At 40.0% G+C, this 24,134-nt stretch overlaps 1 protein-coding gene across 2 annotated transcripts in view; it reads left to right on the top strand.

Annotated features, from left to right (window-relative positions):
- Nucleotides 1-19,585, top strand: part of NAALAD2 (N-acetylated alpha-linked acidic dipeptidase 2) — an 86,968-nt gene extending 67,383 nt beyond the window's left edge. For both annotated transcript variants that reach the window (XM_063430808.1, XM_063430799.1), the window contains 7 exons: nt 283-350; nt 8,807-8,898; nt 10,853-10,943; nt 12,258-12,522; nt 14,907-14,988; nt 15,584-15,676; nt 19,074-19,585. In XM_063430808.1, the coding sequence (XP_063286878.1) occupies nt 283-350; nt 8,807-8,898; nt 10,853-10,943; nt 12,258-12,522; nt 14,907-14,988; nt 15,584-15,676; nt 19,074-19,263 (881 nt within the window). In that variant the 3' untranslated portion in view covers nt 19,264-19,585. The remainder of the gene's footprint in view (nt 1-282; nt 351-8,806; nt 8,899-10,852; nt 10,944-12,257; nt 12,523-14,906; nt 14,989-15,583; nt 15,677-19,073) is intronic.
- Nucleotides 19,586-24,134: the final 4,549 nt, after the last annotated feature.

Genomic DNA, 24,134 nt, shown 5'->3' with positions numbered 1-24,134 from the left:
GACGTATTACAAGAAAGGATTCAGCTTCAAATAAACTGAAAACCATTTGGCAAAATCACACCTACCATTTTTAACTCCCATCAACACACAGGATGCATAGCACAAGACAAATATATTACATATTAAAACACAGACATGTATCAAGAAGTGATACAAGAAGTGAGTGTGTCTAGTTTAACCTTTATTTTCAGGTAGATCCCTCACCTCCCTGGTCAAAGCATCCATCACGATGACATGTCGCAAAGGGCACCTTGCTACCAATTTATTTTTTCTCTTTTTCAGGCAACTACACTCTGAGAGTTGATTGCACACCACTGTTGTACAAACTGGTTTATAATCTGACCAAACAGGTAATTTATTTAATGAGTGTCTTATTCTTTTGTACAGGAACGTGGGTATAATTCTTCTAAACGGTAGTAGCAAACAAATTCAGTTTGAATCCGTAATCTTGGTGGGAAACAAAAGTCCATCAAGTTCAACCATTCAGCCAAAGCTTTAGCTGTCTGTCCAAATCTTTATTCTGAATTCAAATAATGGAATCGGATTTGATTTTATTTGAATTTTATTTAATAAATTCATTAAGAAACAAAATTAGGACGAACTTAATTATTTAACATCTGTGCGGTGAATAAGAGAAATTGCATACAACAAGGCTGTCGGCTGCTTCTGTTTTAACCCCTTTAGATGCCACAATTATCCTTTAATCCCATGTGTCGTGTGATTGGGGGTCCCACCCAATTCAGAATCCTCCCTTGTCCCTCATCCATTGCAGGTGAGGTACAAGTAGCCACCTACTAAGGTGCCTGTCACTTTCTCCCCAATACACTGAGCTGTAGAATTGGGGAGGTTAATTATTTAACATGGAGGGACCTCTTACAGGGTTGTCCATACCCTTCAACCATTGCCAGCAGGTGTGGAGGTAATAACCTTTAAAGGGGAGCTGTAACTTTTTATATTAAATTAAATTTTGATTTTCATTAAATTATACATTGAAAATTACATTTCCCACTTCACAAATAGATATTGTTTAATGTAGGGATAAGTAAACACCATCATATTTAAAACAACAACAAAAAAAATTGGTTTATGCATTGTTCTGGAATTAATTTAATAGCCATAGAAGTTTGACCGCAGTGACCGCAGATGTGAACCATTCGACCCATCTAGTCTGCCCAGTTTTCTAAATACTTTTATTAGTCCCTGGCCTTAGCTTATGCCTATCCATGCATAATTAAACTCCCTCAGTGTGATGACCTCTACCACTTCAGCTAGAAGGGTATTCCATGCAGCCACTACCCCTTCAGTAAAGTAATACTTCCTGATTATTTTTAGATTTTGGAAATAAAAACAAAGCACTGTTAAGTGGATTGCCCTCCAAGGCTCTGTGTTGAACCATAGTAGTTCTTTCGAATCAGAGTAGCGAGTGCAGATACCAATTTTAAGAACTGTTCCTATACATTCACACTGCGTTCACAACTGTTCTAGAATGCTCTCTGATCTCGTGTTCCTAATACATGACAATGTGTTCTTTTAACGTTAGTTTTTATTTCTAGCAGGTAATACATTCCAAATGTATTTTTACTCATAGTTTATAAAAACACACACTTTATATTCATTATAATCATTTTTCAACAAAGTGCAAATTTAGCCTTGTCCTTCTATCTTTAACTTTTTGTTTTATATGCCACCGTTTTAATTTTCTAAAAAAATACTAATTATGTCATTCTTGCTATGACCACTAGGTGTCACTCTTTTCCCATATTTCTTATACATATATTACTGTGCGTTAATAATGTGCCTAAATTCCCAGATTTTTACTATTAACATGACGTAAAGTCATGATTTTATTAAAGACACGGAGGCAAGTATTATGCATATCTCTTTCTTTATCACTCTCAGCAGAAAAGATAGAGAAATATAAATATATCAAAATGAAAGAAAAAACTGTATAGGCACACAGGCAACCAATCACATAACAGAGGAAGTGACTATAAAAGGCCTGTGTCTCCCACAATCCCTCTCTTTCTTGCGAACCGAAGACCAGGAAACATGAACCGACATCACACACACCGATAAGAACAGGAAACAGCAACAAACCGAACTTCAAGCTACAAAAGAGGGAGAAATATGGTAAAATCCAAACTCCAAACTGAAACTCACCAAATAAATCCATCAGGAGCAGTCTAGGAACTCAAACCTAGAATACATAAAATTACCATTAGTACCAAACCATGGAAAAATTTAAACTGCTTCAGTAAATATACACAATAAACACATACAGCATCTCATCCTAAAACCCAACACCGAGAGGGTGGGTGGGAATAATACTCGCCTCCGTGTCTTTAATAAAATCATGACTTTACGTCATGTTAATAGTAAAATCTGGGAATTTTCTTAAAGACACGGAGGCTCCTATTATGCAAGTTCAAAGCTGAGCCACCATATGAGATGCAATGTGATCAACGGCCTGAAATAGAGAATCACGAAACTCGACATTTGCCACCGGACAACAGCCGGTAAGGTTTCCTCCAAACGACAACCGTCCTCTGAGGTCCTGGACGTCATACCTCCATGTACCAAGTGGGATGCAACAAACGACATGTCGATACCAGCCAACATAGTAGTCATTAAACCCATTGCACCAATGTAGGAGTGGACACCGGTAGGTGGGGAGCGCCAGAAGGAAAGAACGTGCACGGTCCGGAGAACGTAGTGGCTGCATAACCTCCAGGTAAGTCTTCAGACACCCCACCGGCCATAGCGTCAAAAACGTCCTGAATGTAGGGTAAAATTTCTAGCTCCAGGTGGCCTAGCAAGGTGAATCCTCTACATAGATGATCTACGAAGGATATTGACCAACTAGGAAAGAAAAATCCCAAAATCCAATGTCGAGGGTTAGATACGGAAACCAGTGTTAGTCCCACGCATCAACCGGACCACACTTGTCATGGTGACCTAAGGCCGATCGATTACCCGGCGTCCATGTGTTACAGAGGAGACAGGGAGTAAATCGCGGAACGTCCGAGATAATCCAAGCGCACCGAAAGGAGTCACGTCATCCGGTGTAGAAGGCCTTGGTCCACTAAGTGTGTTCCCACTTGGTCTAGAAGGGTTCTGAACGCTTGGAATCAAACCTGGGCCAACTATCGCCATTCTCCGTAATCGAGGAAACCATGGGTGCGACCTTCGCAGAGCAGCAATCAACACCAACGCAACCTAGTGCCGGGCCAATTTCAAAAACCTGCGAGCAACCAAGTTGAACGGAGGGAAGGCCTACATCCAAGTATCCGGTCAATCCTGAATGAACGAGCCAACCACTACAGTCGATAGGTACCGCCTTCCAGCCCTAAAACTTTGGCAACCAGGTGTTAAGGCAAGATGCCAACAGATCCACTTCGAACAGCTTCCACAACCGTTGCAAAACGTGAAAAACACCGAAGCGTATATGCGCCAGTCTCCAGAAACTCTTGAATAATCGTGAATTCCAAGCGGCCCTAGAAATGTCTAGGCCTGGAACGTGTTCTGCTGTCACCGAGACCCTGTGAAGACAAAGTCTCCAGAAGCCTTATGCCACAAATAGCCACGTGTGCGATTTCATGCCCTGTAGCTGGTCGATGGAACTCATCGCTGACATACAGTCCACTCAGAGCATAACGCAGTCATTAGCGCGACCCGGGCAACACTGCAAAAAGCAAAAGGTTCCCGCCAAGAGTTACAAACAGTTGATGTGAAACATCTTCTCAAACTTGGACCACTCGTCCCTTGAAGAAAAAAGATTCACAGCTCACAGAGGGTCCCGCTGATCCAGGTCTACCTATGAGCCAAGCCATCGGATCAGTTAGTCTCTGGACCTGTCGTCCAAATTCCGCCTTGCCTCATAAGAGTGATCCGGACAGAGATAGGAATCCTTCTGACTTGAAGGGATCGAAAGTGAGGTGGTCCTGGAGATGTAGTCCGGATGGAAGCCATAGGCAGGTTTGGTACCCTCACGAAATGCCTGATCACCAGGTCCTCTGTTCTAAAAGTCCACATGACTACCTTGGTCATGGTTTTCATCTTGGAGCCAGGGAGGAACAGAAACAGCCTGATAGAATTCCATCGTGAAACCCAAGAAAACTCCACCGTCTGTGAGGGATACAGAAAACCGACTTTCCAACTGCTCATAATAAATTCCATCTCTGAAGCACCGTAAACGGTTAGTTGACATGCAACCGTAACTGGTACCTGGACAGGGACATGACCAGGACGTTGTCTAGGTAGATATTCAGACAGGTATCCCTTGTACCTCATGGTGGGATACCCAGAAGCCGATGAGAGACCGAACAGTAGCCCTAGAAAAAACTAGAACGTTTCCTTTGCCAGGCAAAAACAGAGAAAAAAACCCTGTATTCCGTGCTTATAGTAACCGCTACAGGATATTCCTCCAATTTCAGATTGGCCATCTAATCTGATGCCTAGAGATGATCCCGGAGGCAGTGGATGCCCATCAATGGAAGTGTTGGTACCAAAGGAAAAACAGAGAGGTCGGGTAGCGAACCCCTCCCTGCCGTTTAGGTACCAAGACTAGGCTGACCTGAAGCTCGGTAACCACAGGGCAACTCTCGAATTGCCCCTAAGGCGAACAGATCGCGGATCTCCGTGGAGAACCACGATTCCGGTCCCCCTGACAGGCAAGTGCAATGGGGCCAAAAATGCTGAACAGGCTAAGATAGAAAAAACTCTAGACGGTAGCCCCGCACCGCTTGGAGAAACCATGCGCCTATAGTCAAGGCAGCATCCGTAGTAGAAACTGGGCCAAACCTGTCCGCCACCCGTCCTTGAGGAGGAGGGGAAACAATGGGTATTCATCAGAAGGGCGTCCGCCCGACGTGTTACCACGGGGTGGTAGGGACTTAAAATATATTCTCCCCCCTGCTGGGGAGGAGAGTGGAGGCTAGAGTTTGTGGAAAATCCCGCATAGTGAAGAAGGAGCTTTGGCGTGTTCGGAACAAGTTCCGTAAATCACGGCCAGACGGGCGGCTCCCATTACGCCCGGCCCCATGCAGCCCGATGCAGCCGTCCTGTCAGATTCCCCGCTGTAGCGGAATCAAGTAGAACATATACTTTGTACAGAAAAAAATGAGGGTGGGGGACCCAGTGAATCCATAAATAAATCCTGAAATTCTCCAGGGAGAAGCCCAGAGCTATTGAGGTTATCAGCCCGATTCATTAAGAAAAACTGGGGACTACCCAGAAGGGGTCGGACCCCTAACACCTACCATAACCTCATAATCCTTCTCCTCACTCCAGTCGGTAACCGACCTCTCAGTACGGGGTCTAACCCGTATCCACAGTTTGGTCTTTTTAGCCCGACCAGGGGCTCTTATGCATGGTGGGAGCGCGCCATCTTTGACCGCCTCAGCGAGTCCGTCATAGCAGGCAGGACCTGCATCAATGAGTGGGATATGAGGTGATAAGCCTTTGCCGTAGCCTTACGGGCCCCGGGCAAGGCGGGGCAGCAGGGGGGTCCCAAACCCAGTAGAGTAGGGGTAGCCGCAGGGGGCACTAAGGGAGCTTGCATCAAAAAAACTGGGAAAGCAAAGTCGACTCCGCTCCCAGGGTAGAGATAAAAATATTTATGGCATGGACCACGCCATGCTGGAGACTAGTAAGGTCTGACAAAAGCTCCCAGGGGTCACAGACTGCTCTGTTGCCCCTGGGAAAAAAAATCATTAAATCGGCCTCCAGGCCCATCACCCTCAGCCTGCATAGCAAGAAGGGTTAGTATATAAAATGAAAATGTATTGTCTACTCGACAAAAACAGACTTAACACAGACAGTAACACATATAGATCTAAAAGGAAAAATATATAATTTATTTAAGATAAATAAAATAAACAGTCAGATACATACAGCAAGATCAGGTCCCTCTGGTAAGAAAGTTAACTTTTAAATTAAAATCTTAACATGTATGCTGATGCCCAATAAGAAAAATTTAAAGTATGAACCTATCAGGACAGGGTTGAGTAACCCACAGGAGGAAAAAACTGTTAATTAGACTATATATATATATATATATATATATATATATATATATATATAAACAGCAAACAAAAGTACCTGAATGGTGGTGTGCCCAGGAAAAAAGAAAACCCCAGAGGCTGACAGGGTAAGGGGAGGACGGCCAGGTAAGAGGAGAGGGGACCCAGTAAGCCCGCGGTAAAATCGCGGCAATCCCCGATCCAAGTGGCATGAGCACCTCGTATACAGCAAAAAACTGCAGGGGAGGTTCGCGTGCACAGCACCCACGCGCTCCAACCCGTCTGCACCCAGGGAGCCACCGCTGACAGGAGCGGAGGCTCGCGAGTGCCTTCCCGACCGCAACACACATGGCCACCCACAATAAGAGGAGAGGAGTATGAGAGGTAGGAGAACGGCGGGGAAAGCCTGACCGGACAGCAGGGGAGAAAACCAGGCAGGGGCACACCACCCAGGCACAGGATAGGGCAAAGATAAGCAAAAGCCCCAAACAGCACAGCAAAACATATAAGATATACAATTAAAGAAATTCAATAAATTAAAGATTAGACCTAGTGTTGAGCAAATGAGTACTTAACTGGTCTGAGAGCAGCAAAGAAAGAGGAGGATTGTGGGAGACACAGGCCTTTTATAGTCACTTCCTCTGTTATGTGATTGGTTGCCTGTGTGCCTATACAGTTTTTTCTTTCATTTTGATATATTTATATTTCTCTATCTTTGCTGCTGAGAGTGATAAAGAAAGAGATATGCATAATAGGAGCCTCCGTGTCTTTAATAAAATTATCTCTACTCCTTATACCTTAACATTTGAAAATGTCAAGAATACAGTATAGTAACCCTTTAAGAACTGCTGATATTCCAGACACATTGCAATATTTTGCTGCACCATTAATCGTTTAACTACAGATGTTATATTTTCATATTATTATATCACTTTTTGTACTGTGCTCACTTGCTATTAGACACACAGATAACAATGGTATATAAAAGTTCCTTTAGACTGCCAGATGTTCAATTAACTCCCTAACTACAAGATGACAGTAGTCAGTGTGCATGGCAGAGCGCACGCATGGTGTAAATGCTTTTTATGTCAACAACGGTTCTACCGACAGGGGCATTGAGTAACATTTCACACAATCAACACAGACCATTACGAATAGGTTTTAAAGTATTTATTTACACATCAGGACCCCAAACCCTCACTACTTAAGCACAAAATAAGGAACAATATCTTAATACTTTTAGAGCTGTTCCTGTCTAGAAATCAGGATAGCTGTATGTCTATCCAAATCTTTGGGGACTCGTCCATTGTATTGGGCAAACCAATGCTGGTAGAATATTTCAACGATTTGTTGCTTTTTAAGAACAGTTACATAATCTCCACCGAGGAAGAATAAATCAGTATTTTTTGATAAATTGCTTATAAAATGCATTTACAGATATTTATTATAATAATTTATGGTGTAACTCAGCTGCTATCAATCATGACCATCATTCTTAAATGTACCGATATCTCAAACAAATGAAAGAATTGTATTCACTGTGTTATTCATTGTTCGTGCCATTTCTTAGCGATATTTATTCATTTACTGAACCATGGCAGCTAGTTAATTCATGATATATGAACAGAATTTCCCAAATTCCAAATGCTCAATGCATAAATAGTTAATTTGACCCTAAACTGGCAAATATGTGATGCTCTCAAAGCATCTTAACCCCTTCTTGACAGCGGACAATGTGAATTCCTTTATCGTGACATTAAATATGTGAAAAAGGAAAAAAAGAGTAATAGAATAAAACTCTAGATAATGTTTTTTGTTTTTCTACTGGATTCACTTTCCCTTTGTTTAGCGCAGGGGTTGCCCAAATTTGGCCCTCCAGATTTCATTAGACTGGCAGAGAATTCTAGCACTATAATTTATGTACTTTAAATGCTGCAGATCATATATTGCGAGAAGCCTTGGCAGTTGAAGATTTAAGAGTGATGGATGTTGTGCTTAATGCAACTTTAATATTTCAGTAAAAAAAATAAAACTCTCAGTTTGTAGATGCAAATTAATTTTCTTGTCATTTAAATGTGTTGGGTCACTAACCCGAGCTGCCTGGAGCCTTTATATCTTGGCATTATTTTCAATTTGTCACGTTCCGTCCTGTCCAGAATCCAGAGAGGTAAAGTGTGAAGGGATTTCACTTTATCTCTTTCTCCACACACGCGCTGCCATGGTTACTCAGTCAAAAAAGATCAGATTGTATTGGAAGTGGTTACAAAAAATAGGATCCCATGCGGGTTTAGGTCTGGAAGCAGCTGGGTCGAGAATATACTGTAATTCTTCTATTTGCTTTTTTTCTTTTTGCGCTTTTTTTTTTTTTTTTCTTTTTTCGTCTCTCAGCAAAATCTGTTACGGAGCAGTCACTAACTCCGTTCACCTTGTTACTGCTCATCCCAGTTCCCCTTTGCCTGCGTTTAACATGCACTGGTTGTGGTATTTTCAAACCTTCACGTTGCACGCTTCACCTGCAATTAGAAAATTGATTTTAGAATAAAAGTTAAGCCAAAAGCACCATAAGCCAAGCGTTTAACGTGATCGCAGTAATCCTCTGAGAGAAGGAATGATGGATGATAAGTCCGTCTGAAAAGAGTTTTGTTAAAGCTAGTCTCACCTTCTCCTCCTGTTATGATAACCCAGACTGGCACTGGATCTAATCCCATATTTCACTATGTTGGTTTCAGATTTTTATGATTTCAGCAATATTTATGAATTTACTGACCCATGGCTGTCCTTTACAGATTGCTAGCCCAGACGAAGGCTTTAAAAACAAGTCTTTATATGAGAGCTGGCTTCAAAAAGACCCTTCTATAGACAAACCAGATTTGCCAAGGTAAGTACCTGCTTTCACTATATACCATACTGACACATTGCCTCTGTGAAATTTGAGTTACAATATACAAGTGAACAAAATAAAAATACAATGAAATCATAATCAAAAGATTATTAATGCAACAGAAATAAAACAAAGAGAAGCATGACCAAAAAGTAGGGTATCTCAAACCAGATACTCGCTTCTTCAATCCTGAGATCATTTTAGGTGAATGATATAATATATGTTTTATGTCTTGATTTAATTATTGCTGTAGCCACTTGTTAATCATTTATTTGGTAAATACTTGTTTCCTTTTGGACAGGACAATATCAAGATTATATTTTTCAGGCTACAATGTGTGCACTTTAGGAGATGAGAGATACTGTCTTACTTGAAGGCGGAACAGTCACACAGTAAGCCTCACCTGATCTTCATGATCGATTTGTCTGTAACCTCGATACACCGATCAGTCACAACGTTAAAACCACCTGCCTAATCTTGTGTAGGTTCTCCTCATTCTGCCAAAATAGCTCTACTGTGTCGAGGCATGGACTCCACAAGACCTCTGACCGTGTCCTGTGGTATCGGGCACAAAGACATTAGCAGCAGATCCTTTAAGTTCTGCACATTGCGAGGTTGGGGCCTCAATGGATCTGATTTGTGGTTTCAGCATATCCCACAGATGCTCAAGCGGATTGAGATCTGGGGAACTTGGAGGCCAAGGTAACACTTTGAACACTCTGCAGAGAATTGTTCAGCATTGCTTTGAAGAACAGGACAGGGAACACTATTTCCCTGCAGGGTTGTACATTGTCTGCAACTATCTCTAGGTAGGTGGTACATGTCAAAGTAATATCCATGTGAATGCCAGGACTCAATGTTTTCCAGCAGAACATTGTCCAGAGCATAACGCTGCCAATACCAGAGTGCCTTCTTCCCATAATGCATCCTGCTGCCATCTCTTCCCCACCTAAACGATGCACATGCACCCAGCCATCTACCAGATTTAAAAGAAAATGTGATTCACCAGACCAGTCAACCTTGTATCATTGACCCACGGTCCAGTTCAGATGTTCATGTTCCCATGGGCACTCTGACCAATCTGCAGCTACGCAGCCCCATATGCAGCAAACTGTGATGCACTGTGTGGTCTGACACCTTTCTATCATGGCCAGCATTACGTTTTTCAGCAATTTGAGCCACAGTAGCACTTCAGTGTGATCAGATCAGGAGGGGCTGGCCTTCGATCCCCACCGGCATCAATGAGCCTCAGGAGCCCAAAACCCTGATGCTGGTTCACTTGCTGTCTTTCCTTTCACTACTTGTGGTAGGTAATAACCAATACCGTGAACACCCAACAAGACTTGCTGTCTTGGAGATGCTCTGACCCAGACATTTAACCATCAGTATTTGGCCCCTGTCAAAGTCACTCAGATGATGACCTTTTCACTTGCCCATTTTTCCCGCTTCCAACACATGAAAATCAAGAACTGACTGTTCAATTATGCCTCCCCTTGACAGGTGTCATTGTAACGATATAATCAATGTTATTCACTTCACCTGTCAGTGGTTTTATTGTTGTCGCTGATAAGTGTATATTGTACAGCGCTGTGGAATCTTCTGATGCTAGATATATATTGATATATCTGAATGGCTACAAAACGTCTTGATTACATTATTTTTCCATAATACAATCCTTCTTTGGCATACAGGTCCTTTGAATCAGGCCAGCACATGTATGTTACATTGCTGCCCAAATATTAAGATTTATGGGAGGTCCACTCTCAGGCATCCCTTGCTGTTTGCTGTTGACACATTTAATTCAGCTCTTCTCCAGATAGTGATGTGTCAGAACAGAAACCCTGCAGCACACCTTTTAGGGAGTAGTGCTGAATTAGAGGCATTTTAGGCTCCAGCGTTTATGGTTTTGGACACCCTAAATTCATTATTAACTACATGGTTTTTCAAACAGGATAAATAAACTCGGATCCGGAAGTGATTTTGAAGCATACTTCCAACGACTGGGGATTGCATCAGGACGAGTCCGCTATACCAAAAATAGGGTAAGGATGATGATAAATGTTGGGGGACCATAGACCAGATCTGTGCAGTCATGGCCAATTGGCTGTGGATTGTGGGATCAACAGTCCATGAACAGTTGAAGTGCTGCAGGTCTCCTTCTCTTAATAGACCTAACATAGTTCTGTGATTTGGGGAACTGAAGCTAAATTGACAATAGCAAACATCTGCTGCCCAGTAATTGAATGAATGAGTAGAATATTCAATATTCTGCAAATTGTAGAAGGCAATGTAAATCTCATATAGCTCGTTAAAGATTAGTTCATCAGACTACAAGAGCAGTCAAGTGAGATATATAATAAAGGAGAATTATTAAAGTTATTAAATAGATGAGCTTTGTGGGCTATTTATATAGAAGTCGTATTACACATGATGCAAAACACATCTTTTCTCTGAACATTCACAAACATTTTAACAGTATTTCATCAATATAACACCAACATTTCCGTTATTTTCTACAAGACTTTTTGTAAAATAGGTAAAGTTGTAGTAATAAAATAATACTCAATGCACCATAATCACTACAGGACATTTAATGCCCTATTTAATATTGTAGTCCTGTGAGTCTTTTTTTCTTCTTTTTTTTTTCTTTTTTTTATTCACCAGTTATTTTTCCAGGTTTATTTGTGAGTGACTCCCTATTTAGATTGTCTCTCTGTCTCAGTTCATGTATCGCTATTAAAATGAAGTAAAATGTGTTTAAAGTGGGTTCCAAAAGATCATAACAGAAATGTGTCCGAAATGTGATTTTGTATTCTGCAATAAATCTATTACCTATTTTAGAAATGTATGTCTATCTGCCTGTCTATTTTATTATATAATGCATCTTTATATCTAATTTGTCTATGCACACCATAAAGTACACACACAACTCACCTTCTGTTATTAATTCTGTCATCCAACTTTAATTCCCAACCCTTTCCTTGCGATTATTGATGTTCCAGTAGGGCTGAGGGTTCAAATCTGGCTTTTAATAGCAGACGATCTTGTTTACTTATCACATCAATAAATTGAATATCAAGATCAATATCAATATGATAGCACAGCTCTACTAATATTTTGGAATTTAACAATGTTTGTAATTAATGCTACACATACCATCAAATTTATTATTAATTTTTTTTTCTGCATTTTGCTACAACTCCTATTTGGACATTACCGTGGAATCTAGTGTTTTCAAGCACATTCTATTTTCAAATGTCCTCTAAACAAAACTAACATTTTGAATACATGCATGGCAATATGGTGCACCCCTAATCTGGTCATCACCTGGCATTTCTTTTTTCCTTTTTATTTAGAAAACTGACAAATACAGTAATTATCCCGTATATCACACTGTTTATGAAACCTTTGAGCTTGTTGACCAGTTTTACGACCCCACATTCAAAAAACAACTGGCTGTTGCTCAGATGAGAGGATCGCTGGTTTATGAGCTTGCGGACTCCATGGTTTTACCATTTAATGTCCAGGACTACGGGGAAGAGCTGAAGAATTATGCAGACAGTATTTATAAACTGGCCAAGAAGAATGATCATGAAATGGATGAATTCGGTGTATCATTTGGTAAATATGTAGACATGCAAGATATGGACTCTTTCTGTAACATAACTGGCATGCACATTCAGAAAATACTAAATGTTAATATTATGGGTCATCCAGTTATGGGTTCCTATCTGAAAACATAGATTTTTTTTGGGTGGGGGTGGGGGTGGGGGGTGCTTCTTTTTTTTTTTGCATTTACTTTTTTTGCAGAGGGAGCTTAGCTAGCATTTCAAAACTTTCCCAGCTCTCATTAGTGATAAATGAGGGGATGATGGATAATTTCCCCTGGTAATAGTATATGTTTATCCATTTACAGACTGAACGTAGTTCTGATTTAATGTATAAAAAGTGCTCAATTTCTTGGCCTCTTGAAATCTAGTTCTCGGGAACTCCAGTCTTAATACAATGAGTGCAATGTATCCATGTGCTGCAAAAATGTAAAGGGGAGCAGTCACCAATTCAATGTGCCTGCTGGTTTCACTGGTGACTACTATTAGTACTTTAGACCAAATTTCAAAATAAAACCCCCCACAAAAACCAGAAACCCCAAATTCATCAAAACTCTTCACCCCTACACTACAGTAGATCAAATCTACCTTTAAAATATATATCAAAATTTTCCTAAATGCTGGATATTATTGGTTTATATATTTGGCACAGTGAGTCACATGCTGCACATCTAATGCATGTTAAACAAATAATTTATTTTAGTTTGATCTGTGTTTAATTTTACATCCAGCTAATTGGTAATCACTTACTACCAATGCAATATAGGTTATTGATTTTTGAAGTGCGAAAAGTTAGTATACGTTGATGAATCACCCACCAGTACACTAATCGCATTCTCGCTGTAACCAGCAACCCATACCTAATAACACTCAGTTTCTAATGATACTTCCTCCCTTCGTCCTGTCTCGGTTGGAGTCCACCAAGTCTCTGTCCTTGGTCCCCTTCTATTTTATCTCTATACTGCCTCTCTTGACAAACATATTTCCTCATTTGGATTCCACTACCAACTGCACGCCGATGACACCCAGATATACCTCTCCTCACCGGACCTCTCCCCTGCTATCCTGTAACGTCGCCACGCTTGCCTTTCTTCCATCTCTGACTGGATGTCCTCCCGCTTTTTGAAACTCAAGGTCGTTAAAACTGAGCTCCTTCTCTTTCTTCCTCCTTATACTGATCCTCCTCTTTCGCTCTCCATTCAAGTTAGTGGTATCCACATCAGCCCAACCTTGCAAGCATGCTGTCTTGGTGTTACACTTGATTCAGGCCTCACCTTTGAGCCTCACATCCAGTATGTTACTAAATCCTGTAGATTAAATCTTAAAAACATAGCCCGCATCCACCCCTTTCTTAAGCAAGATGCTGCTATGGAGCTTGTTCATGCTCTAGAAATCTCTTGCATAGATTGTAACACTCTCCTAAGTGGTCTTCCCAGAAGCCGTATTGCCCACTACAGTCTGTAATGAATGCTCCAGTCGCTCCTCTCATGCCTCACCCTTCTGTCAGGCTTACTGTATCCTATAGGAGTCAATTCAAAGTACTAATCCATACCTACAAAGCACTGAACAATTCTAGCTTCTCGTATATCACTTCACTGATCCATAGGTATGCCCATTCTCGATCTCTCCTTCCTGCCCATGACCTTTTTCTGTCTGCTGCTCGCACACGTACGGCCAACTCACGCTTGCAGGACTTCTCGCGGGCGGCTCCTTTTCTTTGGAATAGCCTGCCTACCACCATAAGACTTTCCCCTAGTCTTCAATCGTTTAAGAAGTGTCTTAAAACCCATCTCTTCAGGAAAGCTTATGGCCTCCCAGAGTAACCTCTACCTCACATACCTGTCTTTTGCTCTCTCCTAAAGGGCAGCACTCTACTCTCTCCTCCAGCTCTGCTTCACTCCACCACCTTATTTGATTGCTACCTCCTGTCCTATTGTGTTTTACACCCCACCTGCTATAGACTGTAAGCTCGTTTGAGCAGGGTCCTCATCAACCTTTCGTTCCTTTAAGTTTTTGTAATTGTCTCATTTATAGTTAAATCCCCCCCTCTCATAATATTGTAAAGCACTACGGAATCTGTTGGCGCTATATAAATGGCAATCATAAAATTGATTTGTAAATATCTACTCTGCATGCTGTATAAAGTAGCTTTAAATCATGCGTGTAACAAGTGTAAAAAAAGTGCAAACCTGGTGCAAATTTGGAGCAAAATAGTGCTCCTACAATTACCCAGTGCTGGGTCGCTCCACACAAAATACAGTGTAATCTCAACTAAACCAAGAAATATGTGAGAGCCCACAACAGATGGTTTGATAAGATATTACCATACACTCTTACTGATTTCTTGGTTTGTTTGAGATTAAATAATATGTGCTTCATTTTTTTCATCTTATACAGACCCACTCTATTCGGCCATTAAAAACTTTACCGCTGCTGCTAATGGGCTCCATCAAAGACTTGACAAGGTTGATTACAACGAGTAAGTATTACATCTGTGGTGGGGGTTTTATGTAGTTGCTAAATCCTAGGTATTTTAGATGTCCTACTGAAAATTTGCTTGAATATATAAACATTCTTTGTAGAGGGCCAAATTGAGTGAATGATTACGCAATATTTGCGTGAAAAAGTATGTGATGTTTAGGCCCAGAGTCCGTCTCAATTTCTTCTAGAATTTCTAGACTTCATTCATGTTGAGCTTAGGACAGTAATGTATGAAGCGGCAGATGTTGAAGGATCGCTGTATGTCCATGGTGCCTGCCATAGTTAACATAGCTAATTTGAATACTGAATCTCTCTTGATTCTGGCCAGGGCTCTTTATTAACCCTATTGTGGTGGTTTTTCAACTTTATAAAAAAAAACAAAAAACAGGTAGATCTGAGTAAGATGGAATTTCAAAAGTTGTTTTTATTTTGTTTTATTTTTTATTTCCATTATAGATATTGTTTGATGTGATTTATTTCTCTAGTGGATGAATACAGAAGTATCAGGAAACTGCTGATTTTTTTTATTTGTGTTTTCAATTAGTAGAGAATCTTTTAAAACCAAGGGTTCTAATTCCGTTTCTCGCTTGCAGTCCTCTAGCTGTACGCATATTGAATGACCAGTTGATGTTTGCGGAACGCGCTTTCATTGATCCATTAGGATTACCTGGGAGGCCATTTTACAGGTAAGCACAAATGCATTTCACAGAGAATGTATCAGGAGTTGTTGGATATTATTCCTGCTTGTAAGTGAACTATAAATTGTGTTTTATAGTTCTATGTCAGGCTTAAAGGAATACTTCTATACCAGAGCAAAACTCCTAATTGGTGGAGCCACTTCCTGCTCCTGACAACTGTGCAAAAGTAAAGGAACATTTCAAGAGATATGCCCAGTGGTGCAGGGATGTGCTCATTGAATGGGAGCACTCAGTTGATGCACTCAGTCTCATAGACGATGTGAGATGTAGTGGTTATGGTGCTTGGAGTGTTCCTTTAATTAATTTGAAAGTTAAAAGGAATGGAATGCCTAGATTCCAAAATTAGTGTTTTTATTCATTTGAACAATGCAGTTAAAAATATGAATTTAACTTTTTCAAAATTCCCTTCCCAATTACATTTTCTTGGCTGCTTCTGTTATCTAACACAGGAAGCTGCTGGCAGGGAGCAATGCATTATACTGGAATTAAAAGGAAATTAATAGATCTATGCTTCAGATAAGTTAAACAAGAAGAAAATCAGAACCCCCCCTACTTCTTAGGAAGTATTGGAGGCTTTGAGATGTGTGCCTAGAGACACAGAAATAAAAATAAAATAACTCCTAAACATCAGATAATTGAGCAGTGAAATTGCAGACACATGCTGACTATGTTAATATTTTTAGATTTTTTTCATTTTTTGCAATATTTTGTTTATGTAATGCATTAAATGGGAAGGTTCATTTGCTAACAATTATGTCCATTTGATAAGTTAATTAATACACATTAACTTCATCTTTAGATGTTTGATCAGCAATGGGAAGTTGTGAACTCAAAAAGGTTGTATATGTTTTGTGATAAAAACACACAACCAAACTGCTAATATTTTAAGATAGTTCACTGAAACGACTTACCTGAAAACCGTAACTGGCACCAGGAAACAGATCCAGAGCAAAGCATATGTGCAAATGATAATTTTAACGTAGAACACCTGTATCATCCCCTGCCCTTTTTGACATACTTTATTTTCTACAATATCGTGAGTGTGGTATTGGTACAGGATTCTTGTATGAATAAGGGTTACACCGTCACAGTTTGTGTTTGACGATAGGTACGCTCAGGGGTCAAGTCCTGGGGGAAAAAGTGTGGGAACTTACCCAATATCCACCCCGCCCCCCAAAAAATAAAAAAAATTATACACTCCTATGCATATACAAATGCGTGCACATACACTCACAGGCACACATACACTCACAGACACACACATACAGACACACATAGAATGTGATGGCTGATAAGAACCATTCGGCCCATCTAGTCTGCCCAATTTTCTAAATACTTTCATTAGTCCCTGGCCTTATATTATAGTTAGGATAGCCTTATGCCTATCCCACGCATGCTTAAACTCCCTCACTTTGTTAACCTCTACCACTTCAGCTGGAAGGCATGTCCCAGAGTGTATCAATGAGTGTATGTGAATGTGTTTGTGCGTCATTTAATTTGTGTCAGTATGTGTACCTGTATGTGTGTTTGTATGGGTAAGTGAAACTGTATGTCAGTGAGCGTCAGGAAGTTAAATCGTTTTTCTGAGTGTATTATACATTTGTATATTGATGTACATTATAGTGATATATCTATATTGCAGGCATACTTTTAAAAATATGTTCATAATATATACACAGACATGGATACAACATACATACATTAGTAGAAATGCATCTATGCAAAATAAACATCACATACACATAAATCAAATTTAATGAGAGCTGCAGATTCCTCACAGGTTATTCACTGAACTTTGAAATGTATGAAGTGAAAATCCAGATGGCATTATTTAGGCCAAGCAGCAGATTTGGAAGCATCTACAGTGACCGAAGGAACACATACTCATTCACATACACTCCACACAGAGACACACACATGCACTCACACACACATGCACTCACACACACATGCACTCACACACACATGCACTCACACACACATGCACTCACACACACATGAACTCACACACACATGCACACACACACACATTCACACACTCACACACATACACATTCACACAGACACACTCACACACACACACTCACACACTCAGATACACTCACAGACTCAGACCCACACACACTCAGACCCACACAGACACACTCACACACACAGATGCTCAGACTCACACACTCAGACACTCAAACACAAATTATTTATATTTGTAATATTTACAATTGTCCACGCAGCCTCCCTACCTGGAGACCTGGTGTGGACCTGTCCCTGGGATCCAGTGGGGCTTCAGTGAGGCAGGTGGCTGTCTCCCTGTCATGGGGGGGCCACCTGATGGACCCCCCTGGCGGGCGGCTGTCTCAAGTATTTGATGGAATTAAATTTATTTACTACACGAGATTGGGCTTCATATTTAAAGTAAACATATGAAGAGAAAAGTTTTAGGCACATCTACATAATAATAATATATTAACTATGTCTTCGTTTTTAAAAAAAGAAAAAAAATCCAATTACCTAATTTTTTACTTGGCCATTGCTGTTACCCGCCCAATCTTTAAATCCTAATTAGAGGAAAATATTTTATATATCACTGAACATAAAATATTTAGTGCTACTTGCTACCAACTCCATATTTACCAACAGGAGAGGAAGGAGGTGGTTGAGATTTTCAGTAGAACACATTTTTTTTTTTTTTTTTTTAAAGCTAATTTTATGCGTGGTTCTCCTGTCACAAACCGAGCATGTGCCATAAATCATGAGTGGATAGATGGCACAGACCATCAATTGTGATCCACTATATGTGTGTCGAAAAACCACGTACAAATCCACACTATATGCCTTACAATTGGGATTGGTTTCATTTATATCTAATGCCTGGTTCTCAAGGCATACCATGTAAATTAATTTAACTGTGCATCTGAGAACTAAATGACATTTCCCAGGGCATGTGAAGTATAAAAACACACTTATCTATGCAGTACTTACACCGTATTAAATACTTCAGTCGAATTTAAAGAAGTGAACGAGTGAGGAACTGTCACTTTTAGTGAACGGACAGTTCCGCTTTTATTATTCATAACTGGTCAATTCATGTGAACTGGGTGATTGATAAAGAAACCCCTGCTGGGAAAGGACAAGTAGAGAGAGATTGCCTATTGGTGTTAATTACAATTTACCACCAAAGATTCATTTGTGTAATCTCATTAAATGAGCTGAAATGGCACATAGTGAGGATTGTAATTCTTGAATAAAATGTCTGAATTTTAAACTCTGCTAGATAGCAACTTTTAGCGTGTAATACAATATATACACATTTGAAACAAGATTTGAATATGTACAACTACTATTTTTCTTTTTCTTTTTTAACTCCTATTACCCTTCTATTTTTTAGGCATATCATTTTTGCTCCAAGTAGCCATAACAAGTATGCAGGGGAATCATTTCCTGGAATCTACGATGCTTTGTTTGACATTGAAAATAAGCACGATCAGCGAACAGCTTGGGAAGAAGTAAAAAGGCAAATTTCAATTGCAACCTTCACCGTGCAGGCTGCTGCCGAGACTCTCAGGGAGGTTTCTTGAATATCATCAGTTGAAGTTACAGAGCAAGTGACTCAAGAAACTAGCAGCTATTTAACATGAAAAACAGAAAATAAATCTGTTTGCTGTATGATACATGTGTAAATCACTGGCAAGCTCATTTAGATGAGTGTATTGTTTGACATTGGTGCAATAATTCACAGTATTTTTCAAGCTATTTTGGTTCACCACTTCTGAAGTGATACTCTTGGACCACGATCAAGGTCTTTCACTGGTTCCAGGGGAATGTAGAATGCTGATGTATATATGAAATGTCACGTTTTATTTCTATGCAATATGTACTATTAAATATTTTTTAAGTGAATACACAATTTTTTTTTTTACAAATTTTATGGGGGGGGGGAGGGAGGTGGGGGTTGGGAGGAGATGGTGGGACCTTGGGAATATTTGCTGATGTTGGAATTTACCAATGCACATTAGAGCACAGTGTATTCATAATTATGTGTACGGAATGTGCTTGCGATGAGGCATGTCTTTTGACATGGTACAATATCTTGGTAGAAATGTCAAGTTATTTTCAAGGAGAGAGAACTCCTAAAATTAAAATTTATGTTGCTGAGCTTTGTATCTTTGTGTTAAGTGACTCCTATGTCCAGAAAACTTCCAGGCTAAACATGGCATCATCACTTATGGGTAGCTCCTTCCTAGCTTAAGAAACAGAAATGATTAATTACACAATTAACAACGAAAATCCCCCTCCTCTCAGCTTAAATTATGTTCTAGTTGAGAGGCAGAGATGATTGTCCTATTTTTTTTTTCTTTTTTTTTTCAGGACTCACTATTAGCCTCTCTACCCCTGATGGAACCAGTAAAACAGTCTGCCTAAGCAGGACTAACTGTTTTAGGTTTCTTTCTATTAAGAAACTGCTATGGAGGAATGTCATATTGTCTATTTTCTGAAAAAAAGCAGCCGTCACAGTTATGGAGCCTGTATACTCCCTCCCTCATCAGCCAGGGGAGTGTGAGATGTCACCCTAGTTTTTCTGGGGTGTCTGCAGTATTTGGGGTTCTGGGGACCTCTCTTTATTCCTGGCCTCTTCTATGAGGGCGGAGTGCCGGTTTTGATAGTGTTTCTTCTCTCTGGTTTCTGCATTGTGGTTGATTCCAAAATGACCACTCCCTCTATGATGAACTCATCTGAGTTCTTGCACATACGCAATGTAACAGAATCTCAAAGCGTCATCCACACATGTGACAATGAACAAGAGAGAAAACTTCAATCACTTCTCGGGCTGTGATTCTAAAGTCCCTGATGGTAAGAACCTATGTTTTCAAAGACTGGAAGAAGTGGCAAAGAGACAAGCCGAAAGGAGCTCCCCGCAACTGACTTTAAAAAAAAAAAATTTAAATGATATCTCAAGCTTTTGTAGAAAGCTTCCAGTCTGCTATAAGGAGATTGGCAAAAGTAGCCCGGTCTCTGCAGAATCCAGCCTTGAGATAAGTTCTTACAGGAATCTGACTTTTTCATATTCGTTTACTATAACATAAACGAAAAGAAAAATACAGAATGCATTTGTTTTCATTTCCGTTATTTCGTATTATAGACTAACACTGCACATGCGCAAAAAAAAAGCCAAGGAGGGAGCCGGCAGCACTACCAGCTCCCTCCTTGTAATAAAAATTAACAATTCCTATCCCCTCCCCCGCATTAAAAACTAGGGTCGCTACGACCCCCATATTTTTATTTTTTTTAAAAGGGAGGTTAAATCCTCCCTCATGCCCCTACTCGCGCCATGCCGAGTATCAATTAAACTGTTAATAGCTCCTGACTGATTCCTCTTCTGCAACTGTCACTAGTCTAACACTATCCTTACCTTTTTGTGTTACTTTACCCCACTCCCTCTAGCATGTAAGCTCATTGAGCAGGGTCCTCAACCCCTCTGTTCCTGTGTGTCCAACTTGTCTGGTTACAACTACATGTCTGTTCATCCATTGTAAAGCGCTGCGGAATTTGATGTCGCTCTATAAATATCATAATAATAATAATAGGGGCATGTTGCCTCAACAGCGAGCAGCCTGTGGCTGCTTACAGTCATTTACAACTACTGCCCAGTCGCTAGTGCAATAAGGGGGGGAATCCAAATAACTAAAATGGGGGGATATAGTGCCCCCCCGCACCCCAACCCATGACCCACGGTTGGGAGCTATTAATATAAATGGGGGACCTAGTGTGCCCCCCTGTGACCTGGGTGAGGGCCATAATTAATTAAAGGGGTCCCCACCCATGAGCAGTGAGTGGGGACCCTAATTAAATAAAGGGGGGACCTAATGTCCCCCCCTTATCACCACCCATGAGCGGTGGTAAGGACCCTAAATAAATAACAAGGGGATCTAATGTCCCCCCCAGGTCCCACCCATAAGAGGGGGGTGGGAACCACAAATAATAAAGTCCTCAAGCTAATACCCTGTAAAATAAAATGCCATACTTACCATTAGATATCTTCTTTCTTCTTTTCTTTCTTGAGCCCCAAGAAAGGCCAAATAAAAATCCATAATACCCATCGAACCTATAAAAAAAAAAAAAAAGCGATGGGTCATGCGGGAGGATTTGACCTCCCTTTTATTAATATGGGGGTCAGAGTGACCCATATAGGTTTATGGGGGAGGGGGGAGGGATAGAATTGCTAATGTTTATTACAAGGAGGGAGCTGATAGCGCTGCCTGCTCCCTCCTTGCATTTATGTTGTGCATGCGCAGTGCTATTTTCGTTGAAATTTTTATTTAGTAGACGTGCAATTCGTTTTGGTCTGAATTTAAATTCTGATGAATTTCAGTAATTCGGACATTCGGATGCTTCCAAATGGCCAACTTTCGGAAGTGCCGAAGTGCTTTGGATTTCTGAAAAGTGACAAAACAGGAGAGGGAGGGAAAATTAAGGGAATGATGACAGAAATCTAACCCTAAACCTATCCTAATCCTACTTCTACTCTAGACCTAACCCTTGCCCCAACCTTCCTCAAACCCTAACCCTTACTCCAACCTTCCCCTAACCTTAGGTAATTGCCGATGTCCCGAATTTCGGAAATACCGAAGAAATTTTTTGCCCATGCACATCCTTATTATTTAGTACGAAATCATTCGTACAACACGAAAATTTCACTGGTGCACATGTCTAAAATCTATCGACTCAAGAAGGTGTATAAGTTAATAGACTTGGTCAGAAGTACTCTAAAGATTCCGAAAGAGAAGACTGAAACATCTGCATCTGACATATAATTTGAGGACCTATGAGCTTCAAATTCTACTTTTCCTATCCACACTACTATTAAAGATCTTATCCAGTCAGAATGGACAAAGCCAGAACAAAGATTGTCCATTCAATCTAAGGCAGCAAAAATGTACACCTTTTGTCCAGGAGGAGTCTAAACTTTGGAGTATTGTTCCTAAGGTAGATACTTAAGTCAAGGCTTGCAAAAGAGACTATAATCCATAATAAAAGCATGGCATATCCAAAGGAACCTATGGAAAAATTATTGAACTTGGACATGGTAAAAGCATACTTGGCTTGTGGCTCTGGCCTTCATCCTGCGCCTGCTCTAACCTCAGTCACCAGAAAATTACAAATTTGGAATGAGAATCTTCAAGAGGACATTGCTAGTGGTGTAAGTAGAGACCATCTCCTAGACTCACTTAATTATTTCAAGTTTGCTTCACATTTCATTACAGAAGCTTTTCTTGATATCACCAGTACTCTGGCCAACAGTGTAGCATTATCCATGTCTACTAATATTTTGAGCCACAAAGTTAACGGTAAAATGCCAAGGCTCCTCAGCAGGCCTTATATGAGTGTAGCATTTTGTGGTTTCATGAAAAAACAAAAGGATAATTTCAGAACGTTCCTGGAATAGTGTGTATGTGGGCATGTGATTAGAGTGTTTTAATGTTTTGTTTTTTTCCCCAAAAAAACAAATATGCCCTTAATCCAGCATGCCAACTGCAGCCTTGCATTCCTAATGAACTAACGTACAGGACTAGAACCCATCATGGTAACTTGTAAACAAAGACCATCTACTTGAAGATTTGTGGCTTCAGAAATATCCTTCAGCAACCTTAAAGAGAGGGATTTGAATATTTGTGATTTGTCATAATTGGACAATTCCTTTTAAGAGACAGAAGTTCTAGATGTTTGTTTTTAATTTTATGTACTTTGTAAACTGTAAGACGGTATCATAAAGAAAAAAAAGGTCACTTGTTTCAGATGTTTGAATTATGATATCATGCCAGCAATCATACCATGGTCGGTAAACCTATGTTAGATTACTCAACGTCCATGTACAAATGGTTGAACATATGCTTAAAGTTTTGAATATGTCTGCAGGCATTATAGAAAAGGCAACAGCCATGTAATATTCTTCGTAACTATTTGTATTTGTGGTTTTGCTTTATTTGTTTTGTGTTTGGATGACCAAGCAATTGGTTTTGGATAAAGTAAAGCCCAGATTTGTTATTAAGACATGTCTGTGCAACAGTTATTCCTTGTATAAATAGTTGCTCTCGTTTGTTTTGTTATTTAACATTACAATTTTTTTTACAGATGAACAAACGGTCATGATAACCCGAATGTTGAGGAGTTCTACAAAGAAAATGTATTTTACTAAATAGACTTGTTTAAATCAATCTGAAATTGTTTAAAATTAAAACTACTAACTTTAAGAACAAAATATTGTAACATGCAAACCAATTTAAAATTCTCACTACACAAGTCCCTTAATCATCCAATACAAAGCTAACATTGTACTCTGTAGCACACAGATTTATACCACCTCTGTGAGTAGTAAGTATCTGAACTCTAAATTTTATATTGCTCTTGTCATCCAGAGAAAGTAGTATGGATTTTACTGTATTGTACTTTA

Source organism: Pelobates fuscus, chromosome 1 (assembly GCF_036172605.1).
Source record: "Pelobates fuscus isolate aPelFus1 chromosome 1, aPelFus1.pri, whole genome shotgun sequence".
In the NCBI taxonomy this organism is placed as follows: Eukaryota; Metazoa; Chordata; class Amphibia; order Anura; family Pelobatidae; genus Pelobates; species Pelobates fuscus.
This window is presented reverse-complemented; position numbering and strand designations above follow the sequence as displayed.